Source organism: Pseudochaenichthys georgianus, chromosome 8, assembly GCF_902827115.2.
Source record: "Pseudochaenichthys georgianus chromosome 8, fPseGeo1.2, whole genome shotgun sequence".
NCBI lineage: Eukaryota > Metazoa > Chordata > Actinopteri > Perciformes > Channichthyidae > Pseudochaenichthys > Pseudochaenichthys georgianus.
The window spans coordinates 5902735-5922286 of NC_047510.2; the positions used below are offsets into that span (position 1 = coordinate 5902735).

General features: G+C 40.6%; 1 protein-coding gene across 1 annotated transcript; it reads right to left on the reverse strand.

The window, feature by feature from the left end:
• Positions 1–273: 273 nt before the first annotated feature.
• LOC117451079 (uncharacterized) lies at positions 274–18624 on the reverse strand. Its single transcript, XM_034089180.1, has 9 exons — positions 18424–18624; positions 17555–17683; positions 15634–15716; positions 13373–13532; positions 11883–12029; positions 2757–2888; positions 2108–2331; positions 752–2010; positions 274–335 (listed from the first exon to the last, which is right to left on the reverse strand). Exons 1-9 carry the CDS (start codon positions 18622–18624, stop codon positions 274–276), a joined length of 2397 nt encoding a protein of 798 aa, XP_033945071.1.
• Between the last annotated feature and the right edge of the window lie 928 nt (positions 18625–19552).

Below are 19552 nucleotides of genomic sequence, written 5' to 3' on the forward strand. Positions count from 1 at the left end.
TCGCTACTAAAGGACATAGACTGTTCTTCCTCTTTTGACGACAGAACGTATTTCTCGACTGGTCTCACACGTGTAATCGCCTCAGTTAGATTCAGACAGATTTCGTCGTCTTCTTCTTCTTCACCATTTGGACTCAGACACACCTCAACCTCAACTGGACTGAAACATATATCTAGATCATTTGTACTCATCAGAGAATCAGGACTTTTAACATCCCCTTCTGGATCAACTGGGCAAAATACTTGATCTGTCATGCTCATTAACACCTCTGCCTCATCTGGGCTTAAACATGTTTCTGGACTCAAGCATGCAAATGGCTTTGTTGGACTCATCTCCTGATGGTCAGATAAACACAAACCCACGCCAGAATCAGTTTGACTTAAAATCAACTTTCTTGACTTTGTGATACTCAACACTGCTCCTTGGTCTGTTAAATGAATGATCTTGTTGTCCGACTCAGTAGGGTCCATTTGTTCCTCAAGGGTATCATGGAAACCCACAAATAGGTTCCCTTCTAATTCAAGGTCCTTCAAAATCTCTCTACTTGGAGATTTACTTTCAAGGTTGTAATTGATGTCTTGGCCACCAGATGAAACAGTTGCATTGCTGGACTGTGTATCTGCTTCTTCTATTACTTTTCTTCTTTCGGCATTGGAGAATGTACCTTCTACTTTTACTCCTTCTTCCTTATTATTTCCCCTTGTTTCTACATCCATGTCCTCGATCAGGATTATCTCAACAGAGACATTACCCTGACCCTCCTCAGACCCATGCATGTGAGGTACAGAAATAATGGATGCTGTAACGACAACTTCCCCGTCATCCCCATCAGCTTCTGTTTGAGTCTCCAAACAAGACACAACTTTGGCAGGACCCTGCTCAGTGCAATCTTTGGGAGCCAAGGTCATATATTCTGGTTCTTTCTTTACATCTGCAGTGGTCTCTTTGCTGAGATCGGTTGTTGCTGGATGTGGTTCTTGCTTTGCTTCTTGTTCTGCGCAAATAATATTTTTTGGGACCTTTGTTTGAACGTGTGTCCCTGTTGTATCAGCCTGCAAACCAACGGTGGTAGTTTGTTTATTGGTAAAAGGTTTTGTATTTTCTTGAACAGCAGCACTCTTTGAAGAGTGTGTGTCAAGAACTAATGTGGTGTTTCCTTGTAGAGTATTAATCTTAGAAGCAGTAATATAATCTACTTCACAAGAGACCTTACCCTGATCCTCCTCAGAAGTAAGAATGTGAGATCCAGAAGCAAACAATGCTGTATCTGAAACTTTCCCTGCATTTTCTTCAGCTTCTGCTCGAATCTCCAAACTTAAAGACATGACCTTTGCAGATTCCGGCTCTTTCTTTACCTCTGCATCAGTTCCTTTACTGGGATCAGTTGATGCCAAATGCTGTTCTTGCTTTACTTCTGGTTCTACACAAGAAATGTTTTTGGGGACCTCTGTTTCAACGTGGGTCGTTGTTTGATCAGCCTGCAAACCAGTTCCTGTGGTTATTTGTTTCGAAGTAACATCTTCTGGTTTTGCCAATGTTGTGTGTTCTTGTGCAGTACTTATCTTCGGCTTAGAAGCTTTGCCACCAGCCCCTTCTTCTAAAACCTGGCTAATCTCAGTACTGACTATGGATGAGTTCTGCAGCTCACAATGTTTAGTATGGACTTTATGCTCCACAGGACTGCCCTTTCTGTCCACTGTTGTGCTGACGGTCATGCATTTGCTCTTGGTTCTTTTAGGAAGAGCTCCTGTGCCGTGGTATTCAGGCTTGTGGAATGATCCTATCCGATTTGAAGTGTTAATCGATCTTATTGGTGAGTTTTTCGATTTCTGTTGTATGACATTGTGTGTGTGGCCTCTAAAGACAGTTTGAACCCCCATCATCCTGAGATTTCCTCCCCGAAGGCTAAATGTATTTATTGGTGTGATGTTTCTTTTGTAGGCAGGGGGGCTGGTTTCAGCACAGAAAGATGTGACATTATCCGCGAAGATTAACTGAGGACCTGAGAGCCTTTGAACAGGAGATATAAATACATAACATTAAAAAAAGAACTTATAAAACAACATGATTTGCAAAATAAGTTTCAAACATTATATAATTGTCCTACCCTTGTATGCTTGATGCATCCAGCAGCCTCCTGTAGTCCTCTATCTGGGTCTCCAGCCTGCTGTTTACCTCCAGCAACGCCTGATGCTCTTCAGCCAGCAGAGCGGCAAACTGCAGCTCTGAATCCAGGTCTCTGCACAGGACGCCTGCTTTCTGCTGTAAGTCCTCCAGCTGCAGCTCAAAGGACTCTGTCTGCTGCAGACTGGAGGACTCCAACACCATGTTCTACACAGGCAGACACATACGGTCAGTGGTGGAATGTAGTGAAGTACATTTATTCAAGTACTGTGTCTAAGTGCAGTTTTGGGGTAGGCTACTTTATACTTTTATTCCACTAGATTTTTAGGAAGTAACATGTTCCCCATCAGTGTTTTAATATTATATATGAAGTTTCTGGACTAATATTACTGCTGCAATATGTTGCATTTTAATGCTGTTGATGTTTTAGACTTATTTATATACTGTAAGCCAGTTTAGTCTGCAGCAATGCAACGTTTATAAGATCACATGTGTGTGGCTTTGTCCTGTTGACAACCACATATCTAACATAACACATACATTCTAATGACTAATCCTAATCTCAGTCAGTCTCTCATCAACTAAATGTTTACACAGTCAATACCAATGTTTTAACTTCAAGTGTCTCTAACCAGATCCTGCAGCTGTGCGAGCTCTTCCTCCAGACCTCCTGCTGTTCTCCACAGCTCCTCAACCTCTGCCTGGATGACCTCTGACCCTGCTCGAGGGTCAAAGGTCACCGCTGGAGAGCTCAGCAAAGACACCTGAACGCAACAAACCTAACATTAAAAACCTGCTAACCCTTTATAATAACCATTGTTAATTCCATTGTTAATGAGTACTTATTTCATTTCTGAACAGTAAATAACTATAAGCTCAAGTTTTGTGAACTATCAAGTTAGTATTTATTAAAAATGTTATTATAAAATGTTCCCAAAACTCCACTAAGTTTAGAACTGGGGTGACAGAACATTAGAGCTCCAAAAAATTGTCGACATTAAATTAGGGCTGTCAGTCGATTCAAATATTTAATCGCGATTAATCGCATGATTGTCCATAGTTAATCGCGATTAATCGCAAATTAATCGCACATTTTTTGTCTGTTCTAAATGTTCCTTAGAGGGATATTTTTCAAGTTTGTAATACTCTTATCAACATATGAGTGGACAAATATGCTTTATGCTAATGTTTATTATCGTTTGAACAATGACAAATATCGTCATGAATATTACATGAACACAACAATCTCTGAACATTACAAATATTCGCCTCAATTCAACCTGGAGTGTGTGTGTGTGTGTGTGTGTGTGTGTGTGTGTGTGTGTGTGTGTGTGTGTGTGTGTGTGTGTGTGTGTGTGTGTGTGTGTGTGTGTGTGTGTGTGTGTGTGTGTGTGTGTGTGTGTGTGCGTGTGTGTGTGTGTGTGTGCGTGCGTGCGTGCGTGCGTGCGTGCGTGCGTGTGTGTGTGTGTGTGTGTGATGGATCGTTGGAGCTCTGTGCAACTCCAGGCATATGCTCGAACGGGAGCTGCCTGGACGCTGCGATTAGGGTTGCCAACTTCCAGAAATGGAGAAACGGGACACAGGCATGTGTCCCCCGCGCGCGAAGATTTGCGGGTTTCTGGCGGATTGAGTTACTTTTTTTTGTTACTTTATTTCGGTTTTAGGGTTAGGGTTATGTTATTTAATTCTTTTGGGGGAGCCAGCTCCCTAGGGTTCGAGGGGTCAAACCCCCAAAAACCCTCAAAATGCATAGAAAACTATGCATAACTATAACACAATACAAACACAATGGTCTTACACCTGCATTAGGCTACTTCATCACATTGTACATCAGCATGTTCAAATCGGATAGGTGGGCTGGGCACTAGGGACATCTGGGCACCTCGATGTACAATTGGCTATTTTGTCCAAAATGTTAAAAAATAAATATTTGAAAAATGGTATTAAGTAATGCAAAGTATACATGATGCGAACATGCACGGTACATCATTATTAGATTTAATGTTATCCTTCAACCAACCATTTTCCCAGCATTTTCCCATCAATCAGCTGACTGACTCTCTCACACACACACACACACACACACGCAGAAGACCCGAGACAGATCTCCACTCACGGGCTTTACCCAACTGTGTTTTTCTTCCACTGTTTGTTGTAAGACACAAGTCTTTTGTTTTTAGAAGGGCCAGGGCCCAGAACCACATCCTCTCTCTCTTCTCCTCTTTCATTATCACCGGCAGCGCTCAATTTCCCACAGGACTGAACAGGCTGACATGCCGCACAAACAATGATGCCGCGCCCGCGGCCCACCGGAGAAAATCTCACACACACGTGCGAGCATTGTGCCTGCCCTGTCAACTGAGCGGTCCAACCTGATCTCACCAGAATGCGTGACTCCACCATGACTCCTTAACACCGCATTGCGTGGTGGAGTCACGAACTTTGTTACATTTACGTGTCGGCACCACGCAAACAACCCCAATGTAAAGTGAATGAGGCTCCTTTGTCGTGGTGCGCACACACATTTCTACAACGTCCCGCAGTGAGATTTTATTCTATAAAACGTTTTTTTAAATCTACGTTATAGCTTGTAGTAACTCACGGGAGGCTTCTTTTATTTTATTTGTATTCATAATAATTAAAAAATTTCGTCAGAATGTAAAAATTAAATTAGTTACGAATTTGTGTTCTCAAAAAACAGTGCATTGTGTGTAATGCAACTGTGATTTTTATTAAATTAGTTAGTTTTTAAGGAAGGCCAGAGCTTCAGCTGTGTCAAATAGATTGTTCCCTTTAATTAACGTTATTTAAAAGATAATGATCATGTCCCCTGTATTGTATTACGAGCGTCCATTCCCATTGGATAACGGAGAATTTTACACCCGGAAGTAAGTATTCTCCTTACTGTCGATTGATTTTACAGTGATATCTGCACTACTCATCGACTAAAAAACACCAGATTATCCTTGTTAATTACACAACATTGATTGGTTTGAATTGTGTGCAATGCTTTTGTATTTTCCCCCTTCAATTCGGAGAAACAAATGTTTTTTCGGAGTTTTAGGATGGCCGAAGACACTACACTACCCAGAATCCTCAGCTATCGTTTGGGACTACACCATGTGCCTTGTTTGACAAACCCGTGATCAGTCCTCAACCTCTGTGATTGGATGTTGGAGTGGCAGTGTGCGAAGTTTACACAGACACAGAGCGTCAAAAAGGACTTTGAAATGGAATGAAACCCATCGACGGCACACTATTCAAAACAGGAATCGAACGTGTCCTCCCCCCCCCCCCCCCCCCCCCCCTTAGGTCACAGGCTCCTCCAACAGTGCTACGCAATAAAACAGATAGGCCTACACAGAAAAAATTGTGAAATAGTGCAATAAGAGTCTACAAGTGATTGGAATATGATATATTAGATAAATAATTTCTAAGTGATAGTGAAGTGACAGTGAAGTAAAAATGAAAGACATTAAGAAAAAGGCATTTTAAACAGTCATTAAAAAGCAACACAATCTTCCTGCATTGCAATTACTCTAAACGTGCAATAACGTGCTTTAACCAGTAGGTGGTTTGGGTTAAAAAGCTGTAAAGTTTACAGTGTTAACAAAATAAAATATACTGCTGTTTCTGGTTTAGTCAATGATATAAATATAGAATAGAAAATATCAAGAAGATACTCAAATGATATCTAGAATAAAACAGTTTAGTGCCTGATAGGAGGATGTGCTAACTAATAAGGCTTTATTTAAACATTAAAGAAAACTTTAGGTTAAGGTCTTCTTTTAAATAGGAAAAAAGCTTTGGGGGTATCTATCTACAGATAAATATTAAGCCTGACAAAGTCTAAATTGCATGGTTTGTTTTGGAACTTGACAATCAACTTCCCTGCAATGTTAACTATGTTGAAGCACTTATTTTAACTGATATTATACACATTAATTATAATCTTATGTATGTAGATAGTATAAGAAATGTGCAGAATACGACAGTGTAATGGTGGAAGTATACACACATATTGATAGATGTCTTGTAATGCACTGTTGAGGAACCTGTGACCCAAGTTTTTCATTCATTGCATAACTACACTATTGTGTATATGATATGTCAATAAACCTTAGAAAATCTTGAAATCTTGAAAGGGATGTGCAAAATAGCAATTATATACAGTCTTTAATTAACTATTAGAGAATAACGAGTAATGAATATGCTTTTAACGGATCTCAGGATAAATATTTAGTCTTCTCAAGCACCAACTATCTAATATCTCGCCTGATTGTTGGCACTTGACAATCACCTTCACTGAATTTCACTCAGGTGTAACTAAAGTCTGATTTAATATTTCACATCATTAATCCAAATCTGTAAAGTAACTCAAATAAATGTAGTGGAGTAAAAATACCAGGTTAACCTTAAAGAAAGCCGTCAGGATTATAAAAGACCCCATCACCCCAGTCACAAACTGTTCTGTCTGCTGCCGTCTGGCAGGCGGTACCGCAGCATCCGGACTAAAACCACCAGACACAGAGACAGCTTCATCCCACAGGCTATACGATTATTAAACACCTGAACTTAGAAACAACATCCATAACATTCATCTGGCTGCTACTTAGAAATTATTTATCTAATATATCATATTCCAATCACTTGTAGACTCTTATTGCACTATTTCACAATTTTTTCTGTGTAGGCCTATCTGTTTTATTGCGTAGCACTGTTGGAGGAGCCTGTGACCTAAGGGGGGGGGGGGTGTAGGACACGTTCGATTCCTGTTTTGAATAGTGTGCCGTCGATGGGTTTCATTCCATTTCAAAGTCCTTTTTGACGCTCTGTGTCTGTGTAAACTTCGCACACTGCCACTCCAACATCCAATCACAGAGGTTGAGGACTGATCACGGGTTTGTCAAACAAAGCACATGGTGTAGTCCCAAACGATAGCTGAGGATTCTGGGTAGTGTAGTGTCTTCGGCCATCCTAAAACTCCGAAAAAACATTTGTTTCTCCGAATCGAAGGGGAAAAATACAAAAGCATTGCACACAATTCAAACCAATCAATGTTGTGTAATTAACAAGGATAATCTGGTGTTTTTTACTCGATGAGTAGTGCAGATATCACTGTAAAATCAATAGACAGTAAGGGGAATACTTACTTCCGGGTGTACAATTCTCCGTTATCCAATGGGAATGGACGCTCGTAATACAATACAGGGGACATGATCATTATCTTTTAAATAACGTTAACTAAAGGGAACAATCTATTTGACACAGCTGAAGCTCTGGCCTTCCTTAAAAACTAACTAATTTAATAAAAATCACAGTTGTATTACACACAATGCACTGTTTTTCGAGAACACAAATTCGTAACTAGTGTAATTTTTACATTCTGACGAAAAATAAAAATGATTATGAATACAAATAAAATAAAAGAAGCCTCCCGTGAGTTACTACAAGCTATAAAGTAGATTTAAAATAACGTTTTATAGAATAAAATCTCACTGCGGGACGTTGTAGAAATGGGTGTGTGCACCACGACAAAGGAGCCTCATTCACTTTACATTGGGGTTGTTTGCGTGGTGCCGACACGTAAATGTAACAAAGTTCGTGACTCCACCACGCATTGTGGTGTTAAGAAGTCGTGGTGGAGTCACGCATTCTGGTGAGATCAGGTTGGAGCGGTCCTAGTGCCCTTCTCATACAGCACACAGGCACGTAGCCAGACACACTGCATTGCGTGCAAACAGAAACATATTTATTATTTTTCCCTTTACACGGAGTCTGGGACAAACAGTCCCGTATGGGACACGCCCCTTTTGGCTCAAATACGGGGCGTTCCGGCTAATACGGGGCGTTCCGGCTAATACGGGGCGTTCCGGCCACCAGATGCTAACAACAACAATACACGTAAGGTCTCTCCCGGTCCTCCCGATGGTCAGTCAGTGCCTGCCGTTGAGCGTGGAAGTGTGGTCTGCTGCAAGCGGGCGGCAGGAGCGGGGCTGTCAGCATCAGCTTGTAGATGGTATTTTAAACTCGATGCGCTCTGAAACTACGGGGTGGCTGAGGACAAAAAATGCACATGCGTTAATCGCGTTAAAATAATTAGTGGCGTTAATTTTTTTTTAACGCGTTAACTTGACAGCCCTATAAAATATATATACTTTTTATCCTGTTAAGCCCTTAGCCTGTTTTTCAGGCCTCAGGCTCGAAAATGACATGCCCAGAACACAGTCGTGTGCAGTGTGGGCCCTCGCGTCTTTGCGCCTGTTGGGGCCGGTCGCCGGTCATCTTGGCGTCAAGTCGACCTACACGAGTCCTCTAAAATGAGCCGTTTGTCATTTCTCTAATTTTTGCATCCTCGACTCCTCGGTACTCCGGCAGCGACCTGGAAATGGATGTCGGCACGCCCGTCTTGATGGAAAACAAATTTCTCTAAAGGCTCATCGAGGATTGATTATCGAGGAGGCTGTCTGGAGGAACCGTAACCGAGGATACACTGATTTAGAGGAGAGAGGAGTCTCTCTGGAGGAGCTATAACCGAGGGTACAAAGATGTAGAGGAGAGAGGAGTCTCTCTGGAGGAGCTATAACCGAGGATCCACTGATGCAGAGGAGAGAGGAGAGAGGAGAAAGGAGTCTCTCTGGAGGAGCTATAACCGAGGGTACAAAGAAGGAGAGGAGAGAGGAGTCTCTCTGGAGGAGCTATACACGAGGGTACACTGATGTAGAGGAGAGAGCAGTGTCTCTAGAGGAGCTATAACCGAGGGTACACTGAAGTATTCTTCTGAGACGATTTCAGCCAACAGTGATGTTTAAAAGAGGTGTGACGCATGGCTGGACTTCTGTCAACGAAGCACAGCTCTGCAAACTGTTCCCGTTGTGATTATAAGTTATTTGAGATGATCAAATGTGCATCAGACTTTCTGCCCTTTACCGTTTGTTTACTCACTAATCACATGTCCCCTGGATGTTAGGTGATGTTACAGTGAGAACAGCTGCTGAGGTCAGTGCAGAAAGCAGAACAGTGTGTATAATATATATCGCTCAATAATAAGCAGGCCTACATTTCACACTTTATTTGTAGGCTTTAGGAGATATCTACAAATACACAGTAGATATTTTTCATGAAACCATATAATGCTTCACATAATAAAATATACAAGGGCTGTAGCCTGATACAGTGGGGCAAAAAAGTATTTAGTCAGCCACCAATTGTGCAAGTTCTCCCACTTAAAAAGATGAGAGAGGCCTGTAATTTTCACCCTAGGTACACTTCAACGATGAGAGACAGAATGGGGGGAACAAATCCAGGAAATCACATTGTAGGATTTTTAATGAATTAATTGGTAAATTCCTAGGTAAAATAAGTATTTGGTCACCTACAAACAAACAAGATGTCTGGCTCTCACAGACCTGTAACTTCTTCTTTAAGAGCCTCCTCTGTCCTCCACTTGTTAACTGTATTAATGGCACCTGTTTGAACTCGTTATCAGTATAAAAGACACCTGTCCACAACCTCAAACAGTCACACTCCAAACTCCACTATGGCCAAGACCAAAGAGCTGTCAAATGACACCAGAAACAAAATTGTAGACCTGCACCAGGCTGGGAAGACTGAATCTGCAATAGGTAAGCAGCTTGGTGTGAAGAAATCAACTGTGGGAGCAATTATTAGAAAATGGAAGACATACAAGACCACTGATAATCTCCCTCGATCTGGGGCTCCACGCAAGATCTCACCCCGTGGGGTCAAAATTATCACAAGAACGGTGAGCAAAAATCCCAGAACCACACGGTGGGACCTAGTCAATGACCTGCAGAGAGCTGGGACCCAAGTAACAACACTACGCCGCCAGGGACTCAAATCCTGCAGTGCCAGACGTGTCCCCCTGCTTAAGCCAGTACATGTCCAGGCCCGTCTGAAGTTTGCTAGAGAGCATTTAGATGATCCAGAAGAGGATTGGGAGAATGTCATATGGTCAGATGAAACCAAAATATAACTTTTTGATAAAAACTCAACTAGACGTGTTTGGAGGAGAAAGAATGCTGAGTTGCATCCAAAGAACACCATACCTACTGTGAAACATGGGGGTGGAAACATCATGCTTTGGGGCTGTTTTTCTGCAAAGGGAACAGGACGACTGATCCGTGTAAATGCAAGAATGAATGGGGCCATGTATCGTGAGATTTTGAGTGACAACCTCCTTCCATCAGCAAGGGCATTGAAAATGAAACGTGGCTGGGTCTTTCAGCATGACAATGATCCCAAACACACCGCCCGGGCAACGACGGAGTGGCTTCGTAAGAAGCATTTCAAGGTCCTGGAGTGGCCTAGCCAGTCTCCAGATCTCAACCCCATAGAAAATCTTTGGAGGGAGTGTTGCCCAGCGACAGCCCCAAAACATCACTGCTCTAGAGGAGATCTGCATGGAGGAATGGGCTAAAATACCAGCAACAGTGTGTGAAAACCTTGTGAAGACTTACAGAAAACGTTTGACCTCTGTCATTGCCAACAAAGGGTATATAACAAAGTATTGAGATGAACTTTTGTTATTGACCGAATACTTATTTTCCACCATAATTTACCAATTAATTCATTAAAAATCCTACAATGTGATTTCCTGGATTCTTTCCACCCATTCTGTCTCTCATAGTTGAGGTATACCTAGGATGAAAATTACAGGCCTCTCTCATCTTTTTAAGTGGGAGAACTTGCACAATTGGTGGCTGACTAAATACTTTTTTGCCCCACTGTATATATGATATGCTTAGGAGCTGTGTGTGTGTGTGTGTGTGTGTGTGTGTGTGTGTGTGTGTGTGTGTGTGTGTGTGTGTGTGTGTGTGTGTGTGTGTGTGTGTGTGTGTGTGTGTGTGTGTGTGTGTGTGTGTGTGTGTGTGTGTGTGTGTGTGTGTGTGTGTGTGTGTGTGTGTGTGTGTGTGTGTGTGTGTGTGTGTGTGTGTGTGTGTGTGTGTGTGTGTGTGTGTGTGTGTGTGTGTGTGTGTGTGTGTGTGTGTGTGTGTGTGTGTGTGTGTGCAGTGAGTAGGTGTGTGTTGTGGAGTGTATAGGAGCAGTTAGCCAAAATTTCCTTAAAATGCACCCTGTATCAAGATTGATGCAAAACAAGTTAAATGTGACCTTGTTAGAGAGGTTTAGAAAAGAAAAGTCCAGGCGGACTCACCTCTGGGTACATTTGGGTGTATTTGCCGTATCTCTGGAACCCATTGGTCGATTTGGGTGATTGACACCTCTTTGTAACAGTTAGAGTATAAAATATTGCTACTGTGAGTTATGTGCTAAGTGCGTTAGCATTTTTTCGCATAGTGCTAATTCAGACGCTTGGTGTTACCCTTGTGTTTTGTTTAGCTAAATATGGTTAATATTGTCTGATAGCTGAGTTTCTTCCCGTTAAGTGGGTATGACACATTAATAGGTTGTTTATTGTTAAGAATCCCTGAGACACAGTTTCGTGCAATATTGTTGTGTTTGCCCCCGTCGGTGGGGGCAATTGGGCTTAAGAGGATATTATACTAGTTTGATCAATCAATTCATCATTAAAGAAATGTTTGATGCTTGAAACATTTCAGATCTTGTTGTTGTCAGCTTTTGCAAAATAGAGAATGTATAATAATGTTCTGACATTTTATAAAGCAACAATTTAACCTATTTAAAAAAGTGTATATTAATTCATGATAACATGAATATGCAAACTTGTTTTCTTTGGGTTTAGGCCGGTTGGGCCGGTGCTACAGATGTTGGTGTACCTGGGTGTTGTAGCACTGGTTCTGGTGGAGCAGCGTCTCACTGGCCCTCCTCAGGTGCTCCAGCTGCTGGATCAGATCTGATGAGCCCGCCGTCTGCATCTCCACAGCTACACCCCCTGACGCCTGGGCGAGGAGACCCCGTGTGTTCTGGACAGGTAGACAGGAAACAGGACGTAAACTTTCATGTGAATAATCTATGACATACCTGTCTCTGATATATTATAAACACACTTTGTTATGTTGTATTCTGATTGAAGCTTTGTATGAATATAGGCACTCGTAAATAAATAATGCATTATAGTATTATTATATTGCATTTCAATATGTTACAATGCATCACTATCTTCATGTTATGCATCACTTTCTTTTTATAATGCATTATTTCCTTTTCAATTTCCATTGTATTCTTTTAAAATACAATAACAATCTAAATATGATCCATTACATTATTATCTTTTAAAGTTGACTACTTTATCTTTGTAATGCTTCACTATCTCATAATTATGCATTTAAATAATTTAATAATGCAATCCTGTCAAAATGTACAAGACGGTTTCTATTTTTATTTGGCATTTATTTAAGTAAAATATATATAATTATTCCTAAAGATTCAGTGAATAGGCAGCAGTCATTACGTTTTACATTTCTGACCTCATAATGAAATGCTTTATCATGTGTTTTAATGGTGCTAAAACATTAGGAATGTTTATGAGTGATTATAGTCATAATTAAACAGATCTATTATCCAATTGTAATCCATTAAAAGTATGTTTCTAATGCAGTATAGACATTCTCTTCTTATTCTGGTTAGACATGGGCATCATAGATTGATTTTAATTGTGGTACCTGCTGGTGTAATGCATGGTGTTGCTACCTGATGGTGTAATGCATGGTGTTGTTACCTGCTGGTGTAATGCATGGTGTTGTTACCTGCTAATGTAATGCATGGTGTTGCTACCTGCTGGTGTAATGCATGGTGTTGTTACCTGCTGGTGTAATGCATGGTGTTGCTACCTGCTGGTGTAATGCATGGTGTTGCTACCTGCTGGTGTAATGCATGGTGTTGCTACCTGCTGGTGTAATGCATGGTGTTGCTACCTGCTGGTGTAATGCATGGTGTTGCTACCTGATGGTGTAATGCATGGTGTTGCTACCTGATGGTGTAATGCATGGTGATGCTACCTGATGGTGTAATGCATGGTGTTGCTACCTGCTGGTGTAATGCATGGTGTTGCTACCTGCTGGTGTAATGCATGGTGTTGTTACCTGCTAATGTAATGCATGGTGTTGCTACCTGCTGGTGTAATGCATGGTGTTGCTACCTGATGGTGTAATGCATGGTGTTGCTACCTGATGGTGTAATGCATGGTGTTGCTACCTGCTGGTGTGATGCATGGTGTTGCTACCTGCTGGTGTAATGCATGGTGATGCTACCTGATGGTGTAATGCATGGTGTTGCTACCTACTGGTGTGATGCATGGTGTTGCTACCTGATGGTGTTGTCTCTGCAGCTCCGTCAGTCGCTGTATGAGGTCTCTCTGCAGTTTGTGGAGCTCTGGCAGAGTGTGCAGCAGCAGCCCCTCCTGCAGCTGCCTCATGTCACTGAGCTCCGCCCCCACACTACCACGACGCTCACTCTCCTTGTCACACCTGTTCACACAGCAGGGCATGATGGGACATGTGTTGAAGGTATGTGGATTACTGTTGAAACCTGAATCACTTTCATTTTGGATCAATCAGAATCAAGAAAACTGTATTTATCCTGGATTGAAATTGTGTTTTGTGATCAAAGGATGAAATATATTTGAAATATTTATATGAAAAAAAACAATAAATATATATGTTTTAATGTGTTTATTACAGTACACAATAATATAAACATTAATATATGAATGGATGTTAATAATTATATTATCAATGCTGTGTTTCTGAGATATGAATGAGTAGGCCTACTATTTTATTTTATTTTTCTTCTTACAAATGAAAAATGTTATGCTGAGTATTTACACTCTTTAAACTCAATTACCTGTGGAACCCGTGATCCACACAACCCAGTCTCACGGCATCTCGTGTTATAGTCACGACATTTAATCTATTGATTCGTGTTCACCATCACGATTTCCCCCTTATTTTCGTGTCACACAGAACGATTTTAAAAGCAATGTATTTCTATTGGTAGTGTGTTTCGTGCCTGCAGCACGTCTTTTTGTCCGGTCGGGTCTTGGAAGACCGGAAGCTGTGGGGTTCATAAAAACATGTTCTTACTCAATATCAAGCCACGGTTATTGTTTTTATTTTAAATCATATTATGTCGGACTTTTTTTGTCGTCTGTGAGGAAAATAAATGGGGCTCAGAGCCTCAGGATACTGAAATCTGTATTTTTAAAATCTTTTTTTCCTTCTAATTTGTTATTCTTTTCTAAATAAGACACTGGTATTTACTCAACAATAACACACAATTATCCTTGCTTTTATTTATTTGTTTAATTCTATAATCTCTGGCTTTTTTGGCGTCCGTCAGGAACTGAATTTCAAAATAAAAATAACCGGAAACAGATACACACCCACTGAACTGATTACCCAAGATCCTCAGCTATGGTTGAAGCTCGGTGATTGGATGTTTTAGCCGCAATGCACGTTGGGATCTGGTGTTTATGCGATATAAAATCCGAAAAACTTTTTTTTTTAAAAGAAAATAATACTTTATTCCGAGTGTGCTTGCTTTTCTCTTTGGAAGTCATCACATAACGGCATTGTAATACACGGTTCGGCTGCATTTAATATTACACATCTGCCGTAGTTCTTTATTTATAGAGCCCTGATCAGAAGACTTCTGGACAAACTGGAAGAACTGCCACCGAAACTGAATATGTGACGTGGATCATAAATATATCAGCATAAACAACATCTTCAATTTCTCTTCACACAATACGTCTCCTTGCAGTATCAACACTAATTCGGCTGACTTTTACATCTGATCCAATTGGTAGATAGCTTACATTTACATCATAACGGTGCACAGCTGATAGAAAGGGACTTGTAGTTTTTAAAGATATTACTGATTTTCTTTGAATATAAGAAAGTAAATACTGAGTTGAGAGAATAGTCAGGGGTTTTGGGTGATGGGAGACACATCTATGGAATCACAATTTCAATAGCTTACCATTAAATGACGGATATACCTTTCTGTCTGTGTCGCATTAACACCAGATCCCAAAGTGCATTGCGGCTACAACATCCAACCATAGCTGAGGATCTTGGGTGATCAGTTCAGTGGGTGTGTATCGCAATGATGCTCGAAATGTCCCATATAGGCCTACGTCTGTTTCCTGTTTTTAAGAACATGTTTTTATGAACCCCACAGCTTCCGGTCTTCCAAGACCCGACCGGACAAAAACACACTACCAATAGAAATACATTGCTTTTAAAATTGTTCTGTGTGACACGGAAAAAAGGGACTGGGTTGATCTACAGCTCGCTCTTATTTAGATTTTTTTGTTATGTTCAGAAGGGCGACAACTAACACATATTTTAATCATGGATTGATCAGTAGATTATTCTCTAGATTATTGGCGGTAGTAAAATGTCAGAAAAAGTAAAAAAAAGTCCAAGATTGACCTTATATTATATAAGTAAGAGAAAAGCAGCAAATCACCATATTGAAAAAGCTGAGAACTGCCTTTAAAGAATGAAAAATAACTGTATTGATTTATTGATTAATCATTGCACCTTTAGTGTAAATGAGATGTACCTGGAGCTGAAGTCGAAGACGGTGAGCTCTGCGTCGAGCAGCTGCAGCTTCACCTCAGCCTGGGCCAAGAGACAATCACTGATCTGAGAGAGAGAGAGAGAGAGAGAGAGAGAGAGAGAGAGAGAGAGAGAGAGAGAGAGAGAGAGAGAGAGAGAGAGAGAGAGAGAGAGAGAGAAACTATATCTTTTTATACGTTACATTACATTTCATTTAGCGGAGGCTTCTATTCTAAGCAATGCGCTATACTACTACTATCTTGCTAACTGCAATCAACCATAAAGAAATCACAGGGTACCTTGGTTGGTTATTGGCTAATGGTTGCACAAGCAAAAAAAACATTATGACATCACAAAGTGGCCAAAATCAGACTTGTATGGATCAGGACAAAAAGAGAGAGAATCTTTTTCCTGAAACTTTTCAAATGTCTCGACACAGAGGGGACATCATGTATAACAGACATGAAAATGTGGATGTTGTATAATAGGTTTAAAGAGTTGTTTTCACCCAACCTAGCGGTAAGCAAAGAGCAAATGGCGCATCATGTGAAGGCAGCTTCAGAACTCACGGGTCATTTTAGAAGTTGTGTTTCATGACTTTGGAATTCGGGGTTTGCTTTGACTCGGGACGTATTAGACTGGAGATGGTCGACTTGGATGTCTTGACTTTTTTGTCATGATGTGGATCTATTTTGGAACTCACTATATTGACTTAGGACATTGTGTTCTTGAGTTGCGACGTTTGTTGGACCTGGTTTGGTTTGTTGCTAATTTGAAAAGGTCCATTTAGAATGTGTTCATTTGGGACTTGCTGTCTGGACGTGTTTATACATCTGTTGGAAATAAATACTAGTTATAATAATAATTTGAGACTTTCTTTCTTGACTTGAAACTTGCTTTTCATGATTTGGGACTTATTTGGAACTCGCTGTCTTCATTTGCGATGTTTATGTGTTGCTTGGGACCTGGTTTGGGGAATTGCTCCTGATTCTGGACATGGCTTTCTGACATGTTGGCATTGACTTGGGGACGTACTAGATGTCATTGGGGCTTTAAAGGTGACTTGTATTTATGACGGGAAAGTTACTAGAATATATACATTATGAATACTGCCTCAGGCTTGTGGAGGGCACTATCCAATGAAGCACTTCTAACACTTACCCCACCTCTCCAGGTTGTTGTTTGATAAATGATCAGATCATGTTGAAGTTCAAGTTTAATCTCTGACATTTGAATGTTGACATTTTAGAGTCGGACTCGTCTCAACGTGTCTAACCTTTAAGCAGAAGCAACACTTCCTGAAGAGTCAGCGCCGGAGGAAGATGCTAAACCTGCATTCCCCTGCAAGCTGCAACAGGCCTGACTTTGGTATTTACTGATTGTAATTTGGCTCAATTTATTTGGAGTGGCTTTTGAATGGACTGTATTAGGTCCTTATTTGATCTTTCTTTAGTCTTTATCTGGTTTTCATTTGACCAATGTAATCAGTCTATATTTGGCTTTTATCTGGTCATTCTCTCAGCGTGTTATGTACTTTATTTAGCCTTTTACTTGCATTTATGTTGCATTTATTTGGTCGTTATTTGCCTTTTTTTTTATCTGATCAATATTATATTTATATCTGGCCTATATTTAGCCTTAACTTGTCTTTATTTGGCCTTCATCTGCTTGTTGTCTTGCTATTTTATTGCATATTATTATTTTTAATATATTTTACCATATTTTCTTTACTTTTTTCTTATTTGTTTTACTTACTTTACTTTTTATTGTATTGTCAGTAAACCAACATTATTATTATTATTATTATTATTATTATTATTATCATTATTATTATTTATTCTGTATTTCGTTGTTTGGGGTTTCTTATGGTTGTCAGATTGCTGTAATCGTTATTAAATTGGATCATTAGTGTGTCTCTGTGTCACCTGTCCCTGCAGCAGGGACACCGCCTTCAGGTGTCCGTCCAGGTGTCTCAAATCTTGGGGACACTTCCTGTCCAGCTCCTCCTGGATGTGACACTCCAGCCTCTGATTGGTCACCTCCAGACTCTGGACCTGCATCCACCAATCGGAGGTGAAAAGTCATGTGTAAGTTGTTATTCATTACTCTGCATACATGTCACAGCCCTGTGGAATCCAATGAAGGACACAGATGAAGTCACAGCCCTGTGGAATCCAATGAAGGACACAGATGAAGTCACAGCCCTGTGGAATCCAATGAAGGACACAGATGAAGTCACAGCCCTGTGGAATCCAATGAAGGACACAGATGAAGTTGCAGAATGGAAAGATTTTTGAAATGTAATTTACATAGTGTACTTCAGCTAACAACCTATTACATAGTTCTTCGCAGCAAACTTCGAGCTTAAATTCAAAAGGAACAAATATGGTGGAGAACTATTATTAATCCCCCATCATTTCTAAAACTGAAACACTCTAATAAATAGGGCATAATCTGTGTTGCTGTGAACCAAGCTCCACCATTCGGTGCTCAGTCAAAGAAGAAGTCTGTTGAGAAATTGCTACTTTTATTTGATCCTTCCCCTTTAAAACAATACTTAAAATAACACTTATAACTCCTAATGCTTATAGTGGCTTTAGTGCTGCTGCGAGATACATCGGAGAGAAGAGTGGGAAGGTCTGGAGCATCAAAGAATAAAAAGTTGATGCGTATAAATATATGTAGAAATAATCATAAAACCGAGATCAGTACAAAGCTCCATTGCTGAACTTAAATGTTGGTGTTTCTGTGCTGCTGCTGCTGGAGCATGCTGTTCATCTCATGCGTCTCCTACCTGCTGCAGGTACGAGGCCAGCCTCCCGTTGAGCTGCTGCATGCTGAGCCTCTCTCTGGACAAGCAGAAGCTGCGGCTGCTGCTGTCCGGCGCCCGGGCTGCAGGAGCCGTGCTGTAATGCACCCAGACTCCAGGTCCATGATGAGCACGGTAACCCAGCCCTGCGTAGGATGCTCTGCCTGCACGGAGAACCTGGGTCATCTCTCCACTCGCTTGTGTTCACTTCTGGATGTCACACGTCAACTCACCTTTCCTGCCTGCTCCTTTAAAGTGTCTCCTTTAAAGTGTCTGTCTCTGCACAAATACAGGTGTCAAGGTTCGTGTCTGCCTCGTTCTAATGCTGCACATCTACATCTCTTCTTTCAGCAGCGGTCTGAGCTCCAGTCTTTGCGTGTGGAGTGTTCCTTTCACAGGTATATCAGGTCATGATGGAGCTCAGGTTTAATCAGCCTTTAAATCATGACATTTAGAACAGGTTCCAGCGATGCAGCCCTTCCCCTCATTAGCATATTTACGTGTAAAGCTTGTGAGAAAACGATATTCATGTTTCCACTTGTGTTCTGTAACCTGAGGGCCAAAGGACACCTGTCAGAACATATCCTGGATGTGTTGTGGGAAGGTGTGGAAAGGCTTTTTAATTCATGCATCAGAATGTAAAGCGACAGGAAAGCAACAAGGAAAGCACGGCAATTGTTTTGAGTCCATGCAAAATTGAATTGGGAAAACAAATTCAAATGTAGTGTTTTCTTGCTTTTTAGAGAAATATGAACTCTGCATTTATAAAGCTCAGTCTTCTTTTGGAACTGTAACACTAACATTGTGCTCAGTTAATGCACACACATCTATTAGGGAATATTATTTTATGCTGAATAGCAATTATGTGTTTCTGTTGTTGTATTAAAGACAGAGAAACACAGATTCAATGTTATCATTTTATATTTCAATGTTGTGATGTTATGTAAAATAAGCTCCTCTTTTAAACATGGAATATTTTTCTATTCAACAAAGCAACACTTCTAACACAAAATGATCATTTTAAAATATTTAAAATATGAATATGTTCATATTATGTTTATAAATCAAAGTTTCACAGCTGCCCCACTAAACCGTAAAACCCTGAATAATGGAA